Below are 19,165 nucleotides of genomic sequence, written 5' to 3'. Positions count from 1 at the left end.
TCATTAAAAGTGATTGTTTCTAAGTTTAACAGGCTCGAATTTTGATTAATGTGGACTACTAAAGGGAAGTGAGAAGCCAGGTAAATCTATTTTGTTTACTACTGTTATATAAATCCTCTTTATTGCAGCATAAACTGATATGCTGGCACAGCTAGCATAGCAGAGCCTCAGGGTCGCTTCTAGAAGGGAATCGTAGATTTGAGAAACTCACGCGAGATTATTAATGCCTTGTTTATTTTTTGTGTATTCTGTACAAAGTAGCTATTTTATACATAGTGGCCGCAATATGGATAAAATCAGAGTAGATGTAGGAACAGATAACACTTTCTTAGGTTTAGGAATAGACCGTCTTTTTGGTTGAAATGTTCATTCTCGCGAGATCTTTTGCTTGTCACGGGTTCCCTTCTAGAAACGACTGCTTCACAGCTGTGCAAAATGTTTTATTTTGATTTTACTGAATATGGACAGTGTACGTTTAATGTTGCATTATGTAGTTTCAGTAGGCTATGTATTGCGAGGATTGCTGTATAGGATAGTGCGCCACTGTCTCTGGGCATTGTCCATCTGTTTTAATGCACAAATACAGTTTAAAATGTCGATTTTTTTAGTTAAATGTTCGCATGTTTATCACCAAAACCTTACAAAATATAAAAGCCCGGTTAGACTTTAAAAAACCGTTTGCACAGCAGCCATTTTGACATTAAACAGCAAGGTAAACGCAGGTGTTCCAATAAAATACTAATTAAGGTTCTGTTACATTTATGTGAAACAGTCAGGGTTCTGCCATTGTGCATGTTGGGTAACACTGACAGTATTATCCCAGTATCTATAGAAATTCTTTTAATGTATCAGTCAAATTAATCTTTGGAGATTAATTGAGAACAGAAAGAAAAAGGAATGCTTTAAGAGCATGTATTGTGTTAACATGATATCGGTAATCATGTTTTTGAATATCACGGTTATCATTAATATCAGTATATCGTGAAATCCTCTAATTCAGTGGTTTTCAACCATTTCTCCTACTTGGATCTAAGGAAAGCTGAGTCTCCCCGGCCTGCACACACACACACACACCAGAAAATAAGTGATTCATTCCAAAGCTTTACTCTCCAAAATAAACATCAGTCAAATTGTCTCCATTCTTAGACCCTTTGCATTTGGTAAAGGTCTCATTTCTTCTATAAGCTTAACATTTTTTTCTTTTAACAACACAAAAGAGCATCTTATACATACTAATCCCTACTAAAAGAACAATAATGATTCATTATCACAGAGATGGAGAGGTCAGAGAGGTGTGGTCTAATAAGTAGCCTGTAAAGTAACCTACTATTTTTAATTTAAAGAATTGTATCTTTTCAAACAGTTTTGTACACAGACTTTTGTGTATGTTGTGATTTTAGTTAAGGTGCAAATCTAATTTTGAGGATGTTCAGAGCAGGCAAAGTCTTGGGGATCCGCTGTGATTTCTGGTGCGCCCTAAGGGGACCCAGACCCCAGGTGGGGAACCAATGATGTAATTAAAGCATTTAATTATTGATAGTGACGAGGAAATTCTACAGGTCCATCTGTCTCCTGAACTGCAGTGTCAGTCAGCCAGTGCTGTTCATTTCTCCTCCAGTTTTTCCCCATTTGTCGAAGAGTGCCCTGCAAAGGGAGAATTTATTTCACTAATTCAGTACTGAGCAGAAAACACTCAAACGCAACTTCCTGAGTGACCTCCCAAGTGTTTGTGTGATGCTATAAAATAATGTACCTGCACTTTTGAGCTCTTCGTCCATCCTTCGCCCCTGGTGTTTTTGACATCTTGAACAGAGCATTCTGGGTGTCTGCACAGATAATAAGGTGGTTACAAGTCTTTAATATAACAGTAAAGTCTAAGTTCAGATTGTAATCCTGTTAAATAAAACAAATAATTCAGAAAAATGTAACCCAGGTTTGTCTGTTGCCATTAGAGAAACTACCTGCAGCCTCTTCAGACTTTTGTTTGCCTCCTCTTTCAGTTCTTGTGCTGTTCTTTTTGGGAGGACAACCAAAGATTTGTCTCCTGTTTCTCCATTTAGGTCCACTCTTCTCCTCTTCTTGTCTGAACTGAGGCTGTCTGGACTTTTGCATAATGATGAAAAGTTGTTTGAATCACCACAATCTTGACACTGACAGTAAATCTTTATTACAGTAAAATTATATAACATTTACCTTCTGATACCGTCTGGATTAACAGCCTCCTATTTTCTCTTATGCCTCTGTTTGGGCTTGTCAGGTTGTTGAGTTTTCTCACAAATTGTAAGTCTAGACACGGCCTCCACAATGTAATACTAATGAGAGAATAGATATATGTTTACATTTTACATATATAGATACATGTTTGGATCATCTCTTATTTTTACCTTTAAAACAAAAAATGCAAAAATGAATTAACTTGAATTAAATAACTTACTTTGGTTCCTCAAAGAATAAATAAATGACTTGTGTGCAAAATTAATAAACCTAGTAAAAAATAGTAATTTGTAGACATGTTGCTCCCACTGATTTCTAAGGATGTACCAAAACCAAAAACTCTAGGTGCAATAATACTATGATTAAAAAAACCTGATATTTATCACAATGTATATATATAGTATGAAAAAAATAACAAAAATGATGACTGGAAAAAATGTCCTTTATTAGATAATAAGCCTGATGTGTACAGCAGTTTTTGTTTGCATAGAATTTGTTTAATCCTTAAACTTAAAGTGCCTTTGCGTTCCTTCTTTAATAAAATCAAATAAAAGAAGCCAGTTCATAATTTTTCTTTGTATAAAATGGGAAAGTAATTTAAGGGAAATGCACACTTAAAAACAGACACTGTATTGCTGTAACAATAAGCTTCTTGTTAAAGGCAGAATGCACTGTTCTTCACTGCACATCATGTCTCTCTCTCCTACAAATCGCTTTTTAGCTGCCATGACTGTAGTAATTGGATTTGAGGGCAGTGCCAATAAGATCGGCATAGGAATCATCAGAGATGGTGAAGTGCTGTCCAACCCCAGACGGACCTACATCACTCCTCCTGGTCAAGGCGAGTCATATTTCTGCCAAAGCACTAATCTCATTTTCACTTCTCCTCTCTAGCAGTCTTGTGTTATGATGATGACAGCTTGTTACTTCACCCATCAGGGTTCATGCCGAGCGACACGGCCAGACACCACCGTGCTGTCATCCTTACTGTCCTCAAGGAGGCGCTGGAGCAGGCAGGGCTGAAACCTGCAGACGTCGACTGTGTGGCGTACACCAAAGGTAACACAACACCCCAGCTCTTCGCCTGGTAGAAGAAGTATAATGTTAGTCAAGACAAGGATTGTACTTTTACCAGGATAAGGTCTAAAAGTAGGGATACATCAGGACCTGATTAAATGGGGAAGCTAGAGATTTACAAAGTGTTGATAAAGTTAAGATGTGTGCCTCTAATAATCCCAGTATTTTCCAAAATATAAAACCGGGACAAATTTGATTTGAACATTAAAAAGTCGGCGTGTCATAACCTGACGTAGCGTGCAGTTGCTAATTAATGAATCTTACCTCTGTGTTGCTTGAAGTTGAAGATTGATTCACGGGTGGATTTCATGATATTATTTATTTAAAATTGGGTCTGACGTAAGCACATGTCACGCTTAGGGGTGGGAACTCCTTGTCGCCTCACGATTCAATTTGATTCTGATCCAGAGGGTTACGATGAAGTTATGACACAATTAGCAATATGTCTTGATGTATCTACATTTTATTTTGAATCCACAAGAAAACTAAACTGTCATGTCATTAACAAGGCAACACTTACATCAGTCATCAGTTATTGATTATTAAATAGCTCTGCTCACCCACAGAGTACTGGTGAGGACAGTGTAAGGACATTTTTATTGTTTCACATCATATAAGATTTGAAAAGATGATCAGATGCTCAGTTGGTGGCACCGATTGTTACCATGGGGGTAATGTGTCTTTATTTTTTGTGAAATGGTCTAACTTGCAGTAGACTAATCTATGAGCAAAATTAAGACTAGCTTAGGTGAGCTTACCTGAGGTTTGTTAGTAGCTTCTGTAAGACTGAGACTGATGCATTAGTGTGTAAGTGTGTGTTTCATGTTTGTGTGTACAGCCAATTTCAGGTGTGTTTTACATTTTGAATGGAAGTGTTTTTTCAGTGTCTAATGTCAAAAATAGTATGTAGTGTCTTGCAAGAAGTGTGATGTAGAATTGCTTCATTCATACTTTACAGAAGTTAAATAAAACTTATCAAAAACATCTTGATTCATCTGTCCTAACAGTCATCATCTCTGGTTTGGTCAAGATAAATCCTTAATTCACAGGTCTGATTTTATAAATGAATTATAGGAGGATGCACACTTTCAGTCTCTCTGACTGTGTGAAAATATGTTTTTTTTCACATCATGGATGAGGAAGAAAGGCATTAAAATTGAGGTATTTGGTGTGACCCACTGCAAAAAGTATGAATCATCAAATATTTGTACAGGACGGACAAATCTTATTCAACGACACTTTGTTATTACTACTTTTATTTACTGCTTAAAAGATGAGTTCTTCTTCCACCACTGACCACAGACTGATGTGCTGATCTCACTCAAACAGGGATATCGTCTTTTCTCACTCTAACGTGACAAACAGTCCCTCTTCTTCCTCCGTCTCAGGTCCTGGTATGGGTGCCCCCTTGGTGACGGTGGCTCTTGTGGCTCGTACAGTCGCACAGCTTTGGGGGAAGCCACTCCTCGGTGTAAACCACTGCATCGGACACATCGAGATGGGCCGACTCATCACAAAAGCCAACAACCCCACTGTGCTTTATGTCAGTGGAGGCAACACACAGGTTGGTTTCTGTGAAAAAGAGCTGTACCGGACATTGATTTATACATTTACTAGGTACAAATGTAATTAGACTCTTGTCCACGTCTTCCTGTGCAGGTCATTGCATACTCAGAGCGGCGGTACAGAATATTCGGGGAGACCATCGACATCGCAGTCGGCAACTGTTTGGACAGGTTCGCTCGAGTTATAAAGGTGTGTGTCGTTCTGGTCCTCAGTGAAGCCACTGTTTGCCTCTTACTCCATGTGATGGATGTGTGTTAATGTTTGCATGAATCTGTTTTCTTCACTCAGATTTCCAATGACCCCAGTCCAGGGTACAACATTGAGCAGATGGCCAAAAAGTGAGTAAAGCAGCTTCCCTGGACTGTTTTGGAACGTGTTGTTTGCTTTTTTTGTCATTTGACACTTTTTCACTTGTCTGCTCTTAGAGGGAGTCAGTATGTGGAGCTGCCGTACACAGTGAAGGGAATGGACGTCTCATTCTCTGGAATTTTATCCTACATTGAGGTGAGAGGAACTATTTATTTACAGTAAGTGTTAATATCTATAATCTAAATAATGATCCCATCCTCTGTTGTCTTTTGACATGGTGTAGCTGTTCATTAAGAAAAACCTAAAACTGATACTCAAGCCTACAGTTTGTTCTTTTTTTTCTCCCCTAGGAGGTTTCTCATAAGATGCTGAGCTCTGGTCAGTGTACAGCAGAGGACCTGTGTTTCTCCCTGCAGGTAATAACCAACACTGTCACTTAGCCTGTTAATATAGTGCTGCTCAGTTAGTTAAAAAAGCTGATGTCAACAAAAAGCAAACACTGTTCAAACAGCTTAAATGGATAGTTTGGATAATTTGAAGTGGGGTACTTATCCATGGTCAGTATATTTCCTACAGTAGATGGCAGTGGACGTACCCTCAGTTTGAAGAAACAGAGAGGGCTACCAGCACAGAAGCTAAGCAGTGTACTAATGTGGACAGGGTCAGCAACAACAGGTATTTCAGCTGCTAAAAAAATATCAGTATAAGTGTACACTATATTTAGAATATTTTCACGGCTTTATCTTACTGTCAGACAGCCTTTTCTGATGGGAAACTGCTGTTTTATAAGCCAAATAAAATTCTCTCATGCTCAACCAAACTCCAAAGGCAAAGTCAGTAATTTTATCTTGCAGAACACAGGAGCTGCTGATATACCACTGCCTTGATTTGTTTCTATTATTTTGTGATCTCAGTGAATATGTACTATTCTTTTAAAACACTGAGGTAAACTAACAGATCAAGGCAGCGATAGACCAGCAGCTCTCATGTTGTGTGAGGTAAAAGTACTGATTTTGCCAGTGGAACTTGGTTCAGTGAGAGAAAGCAAAACTTGACTTACAAAATTTTGATTTCCTGTCAGAAAAGGCTGTCTGATACCAAAGTAAAATGGTGAAAATATTCTAAATATAGCGTACACTTAAACTGATATTTTTTTTTTTTAGATGGACCATTTTATAAGGGGCTAAAAACATTTTTGCTGATGACCCTGTCCACAGCAGTACCTTGCTCAGCTTCTGTGCTGGTGGTCCTCTGCCATCTACTGTCAGTAATACACTGACTATGGACAAGTACCTCATACAGACACACTCCATATAATCTGAACTGTGCCTTTAAAATTAAGATTGGTACATTTGGGAAGCTTGATCTATTTGATCTTGAGATATTGGGTCTAAAACATCCTGATTATTTTCTCGATTCCAAACAGTCCAGAACCCAAAGACGTTCTGATTACTGTCATGTACGAGGAAGAAAAGGACAGACTGAGTAATCATGTGAGATAATGTCAGTGTTTCCCAGCACTAACAGCTCCCTCCCTGCAGGAGACTGTGTTCTCCATGCTGGTGGAGATCACAGAGAGGGCCATGGCTCACTGCGGCTCCCAGGAGGTCCTCATCGTCGGGGGCGTCGGCTGTAAGTACATCAGGGATCACATCCAAAATGAATTCATCACCCAGTGCCCAAATGTCCAGATAGTTCCACTTACAATGTAACAGAAACCTGAAATATGTCCTGAAGTGTGACAGAGCTGCCATTTTCACAAGTTTATCAGGAACAAATGTACAATAGAGGAGCACTGTTTCACAAGACTATTGTATTGTACACTGTACTTTCAGTCCATGTCACAAGAGACCTGTTCTTTAAATGAAGCCTTTAGACTCTTGTGAAATGCACTGAAATCACAGTGTACAAGAGAAGCTGTCATGTCAGCAGAGTAGAAACAAAAAAAAAAATCCAAAAAAAAGAAAATATCCAATGGAAAAGCTGCATCCCATTAAAATAAAACTTCACGTAGTTAAGTTATACTCCTGAGTATCTAACACTGATAGTGACACTGCAGTGAAGTAGTTCCAACATAAGGAGTCCTTTAAGCGTCATCAGAAGCCGGGATCTGTCCTTGTATGAGTTGATCTCGGAGAAACCGTGACCTATTCTTTCCTCTGCAGGTAACCTTCGTCTGCAGGAGATGATGGGGGTGATGTGTAAGGAGAGAGGAGCCAAGCTGTTTGCCACAGATGAACGGTAAAGAAATCGCTCCACACTCACTTTCATTGATATTAAAATGACAAGAGTCAACTTCAGATTGAGAACAAAAATCAGGACTATAACAAAAGACTGTCCCATGATGGTATAAATGCTGATTTAGTGTTTTATTATTACTTATTAATCAGAGATATCATTAGAATTAACAGCCTGGTTTAATGTCAAAGTGAAGGTGTTGTTTAGGGGCGGGGGAAAAATTCTGTACAGCGTAGTATTAAGATTTTTGTGGAAATTGATCAATACATGTAATAACCATCCATCTGTAAAATGCAAATTCAACTTTTTGGTACTAGAATTATAAAATCACCTGCTTTTTCAGTCCACTAGATGGTGCTGAGATTTTTTTTTCTGGTGAGGTCATTAGAAGTCATGCTAAGTGGGATTTGTAGGTCAACTTGCTGCAGACTAAAACTTTATCTTATTAGACCGTTGTTGACAACGTTTATCTTTGGGGACATAATTTACAGTTTAAGAAAGGTAATAGATTTTAATATATCACAGTACTCAGCCTATCAGAAAATGTTTACTATGACAAGAGTATTGTATGCTGTTTTGAATGGGTAGCAGTGATGTAAAGTGTGTGAGTGGTCATAAATGGACGTGCAAAAACACTGGTATGGTCCTTTAAAAAAGTTAACACTCAGTGTAACGTACAGTACATTCTATGAGAAACTTCAATTCCATATCAAACCTTGTATAAATAATGTGAAAAGAGCTAACTTGTCTTTTCAGTGCTGCGTTCCTCAAACAGTCAGTCAGGAACATTGTGTTCAGGTTCAGCCCAGATAACAAAGTGTTCACTTTGTGTTAACAGATTCTGCATAGACAACGGAGCAATGATCGCACAGGCCGGCTGGGAGATGTTTAGGTCCGGTCAGGTGACGGAGCTGGAGGACTCGTGGATTACACAGAGGTAGACTTTATGTTACCGGCTTCTCTATTGCCTCTTTATATTCTACTCTTCTCATTGGTCTACATGGAAACCCATGTCCACCAATGTGATGGTAAAAAAAAATCCTGTTATTCATAATAAGAAACTCTCAAAATAATAACTCAGCATCTGAAAACAATGACTTCAGATCTCAATCTGTGCAGTAAATGCTTTTAGCTACTAGATGTCAGTATATCCTGGATAGCGTCTCAGTATCTTTGCTATTTTGGGCAGCAGCGCTAACAGAATGATTACAGCTGTAGTAGTAGTTATTTTAATTTTTAAGCAAACATACAATTTTGATTTTAAACCTTGTAGGCTTCACAAACTGAAACAACCCTTGCAGTAATTTTGACTATTAGTTACACTGCTTTGTATATTTTGTAATAGATGTACACTTCAGTGTCTGCTTGCCCTTATTTTTCCCAGACTTCCACTTCCAGCACTAGTTATTAACTAGTTACTACAAAAACCAAGAATAACTTGCATATCTTACATTGTAAATGCCCATTTAGGACAACCATAATGCCGACGTGGCCGAGGATTAAAACTGAGTTCGACATCCCTTAGTATCTCAGGATGATGAGTCTACATCGCAACATGATGGCTTAAAGGAGAAATCTGTAATATTTACTGTAATAAATCATAAAATGACCATGATATATCATCAGAGATTAAGGAAACACATTAAATTGAAAAACGCTACACCTGTGGTGTCCCCTTTGAAATTCCTAATCTGGGCAGGAATAACTTTTAGTTTACCCATTTTGTGTTACAGAGTTCAAATTAATGCCGAATGCTCACCAAGTGTCTGTTTGGTGTAGATGTTTATAATGGTTAAATTGAACAATATGTTAATGGAGTGTGGCACACAGCGAGACGACCACTGAGTGTGTTTATTTCAGAGCAGTAGGCTTTTGTTTTCAGGATAACAGGCTTAACTTTACGTTGACAGACAACTGACACAAACAGCTGATCAACTGACAGTGGAGGACTCATCATCACTCGTTATTGTCAATTTACGAGTGTACCCAATTCTAAGGAAGAGCGAGACAACTCACTGTAACCACAGACCGTATATTAACCAGGATTTCAGCCTGTATATATACAGTCTGACTCCAACTTTTTATTTAGAGTGCTGTACTCATTTTTACAGGACCAACTGCTACACTGGCAGACACAGCTTCCATAGTTATGTGTCCACATTAACATGATAATTTCTCCTGTTGTAGGTACAGAACAGATGAGGTGGAGGTGACGTGGAGAGACTGAGCGACATGTTCGTGCACAACCTCTGAAGGGACACTTTTCAACTCTGGAAAAATGAACCATTTTGCTTAAACTGCTCACCTGCCTACAGTTCAAGGCAACATCACTCTTCGGTGGCTGGAAATGCTAGCAGTGAGAGGTATCATTTCAGTTTGCTACCCACTAATGATCCTGCTGAACTACAAACTCCTACGCAACATCTTCTGGCCAGTGCAGGAAAATAAATTCGGACAATTTGATGGTGAACTCAGTTGAAATATAGAAGCGCTGAAAAGCAAAAGTTGCTCCTATTTAATGCAGCTTTTCTTACTGTTGTTTTCACGCACTTGTAATTGTTGAGGGAATTTGGTTAAATCTGAACTAAAAAAACTGAGAAAGACTAAAGGTGGAACTCGTCAAGTTTATTCATTTTTATTAAGCAATACTGTTCACTTACATTCCTCCTCTTTCTCCAGTGTAAATTTTTTTTACTCAATAAATTTTCTTTTCAAAATTCAACATACTGAATATGGTGAGATCCCTTATGGATTCATGAGTAATTCACCCAATTAGGGAATCAAATAAAAACAAAAAACAGGAACACAGCATTAAGATGTGACAGGGTAAAGGGTGAACTCTACTGTGCCTTTGACTACACCCCTCTGTAAACTGAAGACACGGAAACAAGTCCTCTGCATACATTAACCATAAAACTCAAGCAGGTACAAGACAGACATTCTTCTGTTTGTAATGGACAAGGGAGAGGGGAGATAAATCACTCTGGTGAGGGTTTCTCGCACACAGGGATTGGTCACGACAGATTCTTTTTTTTTTTTTAACAAAGTGCTTGATTGACCGCTCGCTTTACAGAGGACACAAAAAGTTTGATACAACTGCAGCTTTCGAAGGGGGGAAAAATTAAATTACAGCTCCTCAGAGATTGTTGGGTTTAAAAAAAAAACAAAAGAAAGACCAGCTCTATACATACAAGCTAAAAATGGTCATGAGGCGATGAAAACGGGTCTGATTAATTAAGGCAGGCTTTCTGTAAGGCGTTAAAAAAGTCCATTGCTGTAAGATCTCAAAGGAGTTAGTCCAAAGTGTCTCAGTGTGGCTTTGCGTGAAGACATCATCCTGAGTGCAGTGTGTGTGAACAGGACTCAAAAATGTGTCCATCTTTATGTGTTTTCATGTGCATGTAGGTGTGTGTTGTGTGTTTATATATGCTTTGGGCTTCTCACACTGCTAGGCTGGGTGCTCCTGGGTGTCCTTGTACCAGACCACTTTTTTTGGAACTGGGGGGAAAAAAAACAAAAGAAAACAAACAGTGTCAGAGGGAGACGTTTGAATCAACCAGCATAATACACACGTCCAGTCAGTAAGAACAGCTGATAGCATTTGTTCATTTACTGTCTTGGCTTCTTCGACCTTACTCCAGCTGAACACTATATAATAAATAGCTATAAACTATTCAAACCTGATGACTGGCTGTGTTGACTGTCCACTAGACATAACCTGGGCTTCATTTTATTCAGAGTTATATGTAAAATTCTAGCAGGTTAAGTTATTTCAACATACCTACACCAATAACTTCCAGAATCCCAAAGGCTTATATTAACACAGTTTCTTCATATGGTGGGCAACTCAATCTATAATTAGACATTAGCAGTGAACAACTAAACAACCTTAACTTAAGACATAGTTTGTATTATTTGATATAAGGTTGTGTGAGGTATTTGTCCCTATATTCAGCCACCAGCAGTTGGAGGAATTTATCCACTTAAAAATTTCCACCAAAAAAAAAGTGTACACTATATTTACAATGTCTTCACCACTCAACTTCACCATCAGATCGCCATTTCTGACAGGAAACTGCTGATATAGAAGCCAAATAAAGCTCTCTCCAAATAGCCACACTCCATAAGGAAAAAAGCCTGAGCGCTGCCTCCATCTGTTCAGCTACAGTATATTACTTTGCTCCATGCTGGTACTTCTGCTGCTTCTCCAAAGTGGAGGCTTGCCAACTACCATCTACTGTAGTTAATACACTGGCCATCAATAAATACCCCATACAACAACACTTAAAATAATGAGAAATACTCCTCTAACTTGTAAGGAGCCACTTGTCTATTTTAAAAGAAGAACAAATTTAACTAATGCACTGAGAGTGACAGATGCAACAAAGTGGTTTCCAAAATAGAAGTGTGAACATATTATGACAATACATTGTGATTATGTCTAAGGACTTCTAAGCTTATTTCACAACATTTCAAGTGCCAATGTTTTTCCCAAGAAGTGGCGTGACGGCTCTGACAAGTTTACTCTTCGAGTCAACTCACCTTTTTTCTGTTTGTTACAGATTGCGTTCCATTCTGAGAAGAGAAAAAAGAGGAGACCGTTAGATTTAATGAACTGAAATAACATTAAAAACAGATAGTTCACCACAAAATCAGGAATACATATTTTTGCTCTGGCTTATAGTGTTGTTTATTCATTTAGATTTTTTTTATGTGAGCTGCAGAGCTTTACAGATACCAGCCATAACTTAACTACCTTCTCTCCAAAATAATTGGACTAAATGGCACTTAAAGGTGCTCAAAGTGCCAAAATACATAAGTTAATTAATTAATTAATATGTGAAAAACTTAAAAAAAAAAAAAAAACAGCATGTCTTTGCAGAAATCACGACCAATTCCAGATTATACAAGATAATTCACAGACCTTATGGGCAGTTTCATGTAACTACTTTCCTTCTGCAGTAGAATTGACTGGAACTACTTTTACTTTTCAACTAGAAAGAAAGTTGCTCCTACAGCAGATAACTCTTATAACTATCTAGATGGATAAACAGCACTACAGGCCAGAGGAAAAAAACAAAACAAAAACAGATGTTTAATTTTGGGGTGAGCTGTCCCTTTAAAACAGAAATGTGGCAGTGTGCAGCCCTCAAAGCGCCTCTCAGCCCTCACCTCTACTGTGATAGTTCAACGCCTCCACTAGATGGCGACAGCTAAGCAGCAGCTTCCCGTTGTTCTCGTCCACCTCAGGACGTGTGGTGGGGGTGACGGAGGTAGCGACTGGAGTAGGTGTTTCTTCAGGAGGCTGGATTGTGAGAACTGTCTCAATCTGTAGGTCTGCTGTCTGTTCGGCGTCTGTGGGCTGTGGGGGGAGGGCGTTGGTGGCAGGTTGGGTGCTGGAGCCCTCTGTAGCCGGCCTCGCTTCGCTGATGAAACTGAGACCCCACTGGTTCTGTAGCAGCACACCGATGGCGGGGCGGTCGTCCTCCAGCGCTCCGCTTGCTGCCCCCGCCTTCACCTTGGAGGCGTAGCTTACAGCAGGCTGCAGCTTGGCGGGGCTGTCCTGCACCGGGAAGGCGGGCGGGGGCTTCAGCAGTGACAGACTGTCCTCCACCCACCTCTCCTTCTGGTTAACCTTCTGTGGCCGCTCGCTCACTCGGCTGAGCCCCTTCTGACTTTCCCTGCGAAGGCTGCGGCCTTTGTGCTGCTGGCCCTTGCGTTCTTTTTCTCTGCGGAAACTGAAGGTGTGCGTGTGGCCGGGTGTGATCAGGTCACTTTCGGGGGAAAGCTGTCGGGGCTGTTGGTCGCCTCCAGAGATGCAGCCTCCTCCCCCACCGCCTCCACAGTTGCCTGAGCCAGGAGACAAGCGGCGGTTGCGGATATGTGGCTCAGAATTGGAGGCTGAAACAAGGCCTGCTGGGTCACACAGGGTATCGGACTCACACACAGTGTTGCTGGCTTCCCATGTACCTGAAAGAGACGCCGTCACATGTTAAACATCTGTCAAATACTGCTTGAATATACTCATATCTACATATCATAGACAATCACAGGGTAAACTGTCCTATAAAGCAATCCAAATCCACTTTTCAGACATTTTAAATATATACTGCCTTAATTTAAGATAGAATGTTTTAGGTAAAATAAAAAACTAATCTCTCATTTGAACTGTCAATTCATTTAAACCAGTTTCTAAGGTTTTTATTGTTTAACTTGTCAAAACATGAAAGCGTTTCACGGGCTCAATGGGGACCTAACGTACTCTTTTAAGTCTGTGGGTGTTCCAAATAAGCTCACTTCATTATTTGTTGAGAACTAAATATATATTTAAAAACTCTTAATACAAATTTGTTCAATTCAAATATGTAATCTTCTGGGTCGCAGCCATTTTTATTTTGTCTCCATTCCTCTCATGTGGTCTGTAAAAGTAATTTGAAATGGGCGTAACCAGCCTGTTAGCTCTGTATTAGCTGAACTAATGGTCCAATAAATTTCAGAATGTGCAAAAAGTTAAAGCACGCACGATAAATAGTAGGTGCTGGCCATGTCTGAAGAGGGGCTTGCGCAAAACACTATTAGAACCACTCCAAAAAACTCCACCTCCAGAGCATGTGTTTTCTGAGCAGTGGACTTGTTTTCAGGACAACAGGCTTAGCTTTACATTGACAGACAACTGACAGCTATAAACAGCTGATCCACAAAGGACTCGCCCTCACTTGTTATCGTCAAATTATACTGTTGTGCTCCTGCAGCCTGCCTGAGCTTCCTTGAGTCTGGAGAGAAATGGGCAGGGGCAAACAACTCCTTTTAATCATTGTACATATATTAAGTGGGATTTCAGACTACTTAATATACAGTTTATGGCTCCACCTCACTATTTGGACTGCTGCTGCTCATTTTTGGGTGTGTAATTGTTATATTTTGCTCATTTCATTACATCCTAATGTCACCAACTTATTGATGAGCTCAGCCTGTTTGTGAGTCCTGACAGGTGCTTCACATTCCAAGACTCTTCACTTGGTGTTGGTTCAGAGAGGATCCGTGCAATTGGCTGCTTCATATAAGCAAACATCAGGGGTGGATGACACATTTTCACATGACTTCACTGTGTCAGTTGAGTTAAAGGCTGAACAGCAGTTGCTTTTATTGCTGTCAATTTGCCAAGTCGTGCAGAAAAGAACAAGATGACCCCATGCTAAATTAAGAGGATGGGACAGCTGGAGAAAAACACCTCTTATGGAGTTCTGCTGACAGTAGAAACACTGTCAATTGAGTTGACTGTTGTAATGCTGGAACATTTAGTGATTAATCACTTAGTCAAATGACAGTAGGTGTGGGCAGTAAAACAACAGCACATGTATTGACAGTCTTCATCAACAGCAGTAAGGAAACTGTTCAATAATTTCTCTTCAGTGCACAGTGAATATGCCCTGGCTCGTAAAAAGCCTTTTATATCCCTTGATAATGCAACGTGCTACGGGTGACACACAAACAGCCAATCATTTATCAGGTGTGTTTTCCCGCTGCACAATAAACATGTGACACAACAACAGAAACAACTTAAGGGAGAAAGTGAGGGCAAATGAGAAAATTGCTAATAAACAAGGACAAGTCAGCTCACCAGTATGGCCGTTTTATTATTATCCATGTGCCTTGATAATTAATGTGGTTAAATTATTAAACTATTATCAATATTGTCATCATTGAAACAGTGAGAATTTTTCAGCCATGTTACTGAAGCTCAGTCTAAAGACAATTAACCACCAGCAATTCTGATGAGCCACTTCCCTGCAATCCAGGCTATCCAACTGGTGAACTCATTTATCAAGCAAAACTAACAATATTTAGTTCTGGCTTCACAAAATATGGTCATTTATGTCACTGTAAATTGAAATGTAAATGCTCTGAATATTTTTTGAGCTGTTAATTGAACAAAATAAGTAACCTGGAGATTTCTCAGTATTTTCTGACATTTTAAAGACTAAATGTCAATAAATCAATAGTCACCGGAAGTTGCAAACCTATATTTACTTTATGTTACCATTTACAGAACATGTATAATTATTGGAATACCTTACTAAGTTATACTGGTTACAGCCTGTGACTGCTTTCAGTCTCTGCCACCATAAATATCTGCTCTGGTATTACACACTCAAACATTCATGTCATTCAGCCACAGTTGATCGCTCACTGGCCAAGTTTACATGCACACCAGTTTTCCACTATTATTAAGAATATGGCAATATTCTGAAATTGATGCAAGTCATGTAAACAGCATAACAGAATAATATATTTTTCAGATTACGGGCAAAAAAACAGTTATATTGTGTGCATGTAAACATAGTCACTGTAACAAAAGAGAGCTTGGTTAACCAAGTATTGACAGAGTGGATGACATATTTAAATTCAAACTGAACCATTTTTAATCCAGATAGCACATAGGGCTGCAGCTAACCACTATTTTCAATCACTTTCATCTCGTTTGATGGATTAATAGTTGTTTGCCTGTAGAATGCCAGAAAATGGTGAAAATGTTGATTGATGTTTCGCAAAGCCCAGAGGGGACATCTTCATATGTCTTGTTTTAATCACAGCCAAAAGATATTCAGTTTACTGCCATAGAAGAGTAAAGAAATCCACAAAATATTCACACTTCAGAAGCTGGAACCACAGAATTTTTCTCAAAAAAAAAAAAAAGGAAAAAAGATTCAAACTGATTATCAAAATAGTTGGCGATTAATCTAATAATCAATTAACTGTTAATGCTCGAATTTACATTAGTATCTGAAGTAAATGTAGAATTACTGGAACAACTAAGTTTTACTGGCTACAGCCTGTCACAGCTTTCAATCTCTGTCACCATACATCTCCTCTCTTGTATTACACAATCAATCACGTCATTCAGCCAGACTTGATGGCTCATTGTAACAAAAGAAAGGTACTGACGGGCGGGTGACTTATTTTAATTCTAGTTGAGCCGTTTTCTGTCCACATGGAACATAGATACTGCTTATTGTCCTTAAAGGACATATCAACTCATGACAATAAGGATGAAACACACAACAGGTGCTTTCTGGGCTTACAGAACCTGAGTGGTCACATATTTAGGTGTAGCACTCGATATGATAAAGACATGTATACACCCGGCCTGAACGGCGTGCCCGCTCCACAGCGCCACATTTTAAAAAAAAACCTGATGAGGTAGTTTACCAGTACAGGGAGCCCCTCTCCAGCACCACGAGAGAAATTTCGAGAAACTAACTGAGCGTACAGACTCACCAGATTCTGGCTAAAAGACCAACTTGGCTGCTTTATTACAGTCTCTTTGGAGAGCAACACTCTGGTTGATGTGTGCGGTGCTGGTAGCTAACAAGACAGCAAGAAGCTACGAGGCAGCACCGGTGTTAGCAAACTTTAATTAGCAGCGTCATGGTGCGGCCAATTCAACTCGACGCTTTTATATATGTGTCTGCCATTACCACATGGTGAATATACTTCAACAATCTCTCAACAACAAGAGCTGTCGTCGATGGGATGGCTTCATTTTTTGCCTTATCGTGAAATTAGCTGGCTAGCATGTTAGCCGAAGTCAAAGTTTCGTAACCCCCATTCAAAGCGGCGAGCAGGCTGCTAGCGATACCGCTAGCTTGGGTGCTAACACCGTCGGCAAGACAACAGAATAACACGTCTCAAAGTGAGGAATTTTTGTCCGAGAAGTCACAAAGTTGTACAAACTTACCTGTTTTGATATGCATGTCTTTTCGTTCAATGTGTCGCGGGGGCTAAACCGTTTAGTAACTTTTGTTTACAACGTCCAGAGAACGACGGCTCGCGGCTGGAGGAGTCTGTGTGGCCACCCGGAAGCGACACGAGAATGTGGGTGGGACAGGAAGTCCCTGCACATAAGCGGTCCGGCGGGAAACTTGGAGGGAATTTTAATATTCGACTTGTACGATAATGATAAGCCATGTGATAACCACGTGGTAACAGGGCTGTATCGGGATGACAGTGCTTTTTTTCTTTAAAAAGCATACATGTTTTATTATAGCCAGTATTGGTTTTGTTTGCTTGTTGGTTTTATAATTCATAAATAAAGCCAGCTGCATATTGCGTTACTCATGTCCTTTCAAAACCATGAAGACATTTAAAAGCTGTGAAAAGGGCAAATGGAAAAAAAAAATAAGAGTTCAGATACCTTTTATACAAGTGTCATATACTGTACACCAAATATTGTGCCTGTTCTGTTCAGATGAGGCGGCCACATTAAAGGGATAGTTCGGCTTTTTTAAAATGAGGTTGTATGAGGTACGTATCCAGAATCAGTGTATTACCTACAGTAGACGGCAGTCAGCATGTATTGACCTTTGGACTGTACATTATCATCGCTACCATATTGGACTGGACAACACTAGAGTGTGAATACATGTGGAGCTGGTATTTTTTTGTATAAAAAGCACTGTTAACACTTTAATTTCTCAATCAATTTTAATGAGTGTCAACAACAAAACATATTTTAGCCACTTAAAAAAGGTCCCTCAAAAAAGAAAAATCAATATCAGTTTATATAGATATACTGTATATAAATATCAGCTTACTGTGACAGAGTAGAGGTCTAAAGAAACTTGAAAATATTCACATTTCAGGAGCTGAAATCAGAAAATTTGGAATTTTTATCTTTAAAAAACTCACTCAAAATGAAAAATTGATTACTACAATAGCTGGTCATCAATTTAGGATGTGACAACTGATTGATTAATTGACTAATTATTGTAGTGATAAAATTTGATCATATAAAAGATTAGAACAGTCATCATGGATGGATAATAGGAAAACCCCACTCTTAACTTGTGTTGTAACTACCATAGTTCACAGGCTCTTGCAGCCTTGAGTGGATTACACACATCCTGCGCTTGTACCCCATTGTTTTGTTGAATGTAACATCCCAAAAGACCTTTAATCAGGTCACAGAGATGCCTGTAATCAGGTACACAGTGGTGAGGAAGCATGCAAAGCCTGAGGATCATGACAGGTTATCCAACACTACACCACACAGATGAATGAATGCGCTGGTGACAATCACACTAAGTCATACAGTGAAAACTCACCTTGAATATCTGAGCAGCCCTCCTCCAATGCCACAGGTTGATCACCAGCCTTCTCTCCCTTTTTCACAGATCTTTGGGATCCGTCTCCACTGTTCCTTTTCTGCGTTTTGTTCGCCCACCTTTTCACAGTTCTGTGTCTGATCATTTGGACTTTGTTTACCTTGTTCTTCATTTTCTGTTCTTCCTGCTTCTCTAAACCAGAGGCTTCACTTTTTGCCTCAGCCTCTCTGCTCTCATCACCTCTATGAATCTTCATCTTCTTGGACTCCTCTGTGGACAGTTTGGCCTCTTTTCTGGTCTGATTCTTCCCCAGAGCTTCCATTGTCCTTTCTTCTCTGCTTCTGTCCTGCTCTTTGACTTTGCTCGGCTTTGTCCCTTTTCCCATACTGTCCTCCAGATTCTCCACCTCCTCTCTTAGCTCTTTGATCATTTACCTTCTGAAATGTCCTTACTACAATCTTCAATGTTATCTACCATCTTTGTCTCCTCCTCTATTGTTTTTTATTGAAAAAAACAAAACATTTTAAGCACAGATTGATTTTCAGTGAAGAATTTATTTTATAAACTAAAATGTAATCCTGAAAGACTGTATAATAATGATTGAAGTCAACCGCAGAGGTGGGTGCAAATACTTTGTTACTGTACTTTTACTATTT

General features: G+C 39.3%; 2 protein-coding genes across 3 annotated transcripts; one reads left to right on the top strand and one right to left on the bottom strand.

Moving 5' to 3' along the window:
- The first annotated feature begins 2,938 nt into the window (after nucleotides 1–2,938).
- Nucleotides 2,939–9,874, top strand: osgep (O-sialoglycoprotein endopeptidase). The gene is made up of 11 exons (XM_084710559.1): nucleotides 2,939–3,055; nucleotides 3,154–3,273; nucleotides 4,680–4,855; nucleotides 4,951–5,046; nucleotides 5,146–5,195; nucleotides 5,283–5,361; nucleotides 5,517–5,582; nucleotides 6,708–6,798; nucleotides 7,332–7,407; nucleotides 8,243–8,341; nucleotides 9,592–9,874. The coding sequence occupies exons 1-11, from the start codon at nucleotides 2,941–2,943 to the stop codon at nucleotides 9,629–9,631; spliced, it is 1,008 nt and encodes a 335-aa protein (XP_084566685.1). The 5' UTR covers nucleotides 2,939–2,940; the 3' UTR covers nucleotides 9,632–9,874.
- A 134-nt stretch (nucleotides 9,875–10,008) lies between these two features.
- On the bottom strand, nucleotides 10,009–18,954 carry LOC146306573 (uncharacterized). Of its 2 annotated transcripts, none has more exons than XM_084711120.1 (4): nucleotides 18,510–18,954; nucleotides 12,577–13,374; nucleotides 11,947–11,979; nucleotides 10,009–10,902 (listed from the first exon to the last, which is right to left on the bottom strand). In XM_084711120.1, exons 1-4 carry the CDS (start codon nucleotides 18,937–18,939, stop codon nucleotides 10,853–10,855), a joined length of 1,311 nt encoding a protein of 436 aa, XP_084567246.1. In that variant the 5' UTR covers nucleotides 18,940–18,954; the 3' UTR covers nucleotides 10,009–10,852. The 2 variants fall into 2 exon arrangements, with proteins under 2 accessions (XP_084567246.1, XP_084567247.1); XM_084711121.1 differs by lacking the exon at nucleotides 18,510–18,954 and adding an exon at nucleotides 17,144–17,300.
- Nucleotides 18,955–19,165: the final 211 nt, after the last annotated feature.

This window comes from Lutjanus erythropterus, chromosome 22 (assembly GCF_056507025.1).
Source record: "Lutjanus erythropterus isolate fLutEry1 chromosome 22, fLutEry1.hap2, whole genome shotgun sequence".
Taxonomy (NCBI): Eukaryota; Metazoa; Chordata; class Actinopteri; order Lutjaniformes; family Lutjanidae; genus Lutjanus; species Lutjanus erythropterus.
Note: the sequence above shows the minus strand (reverse complement) of the source record. Positions and strands in the feature narration are given on the sequence as shown.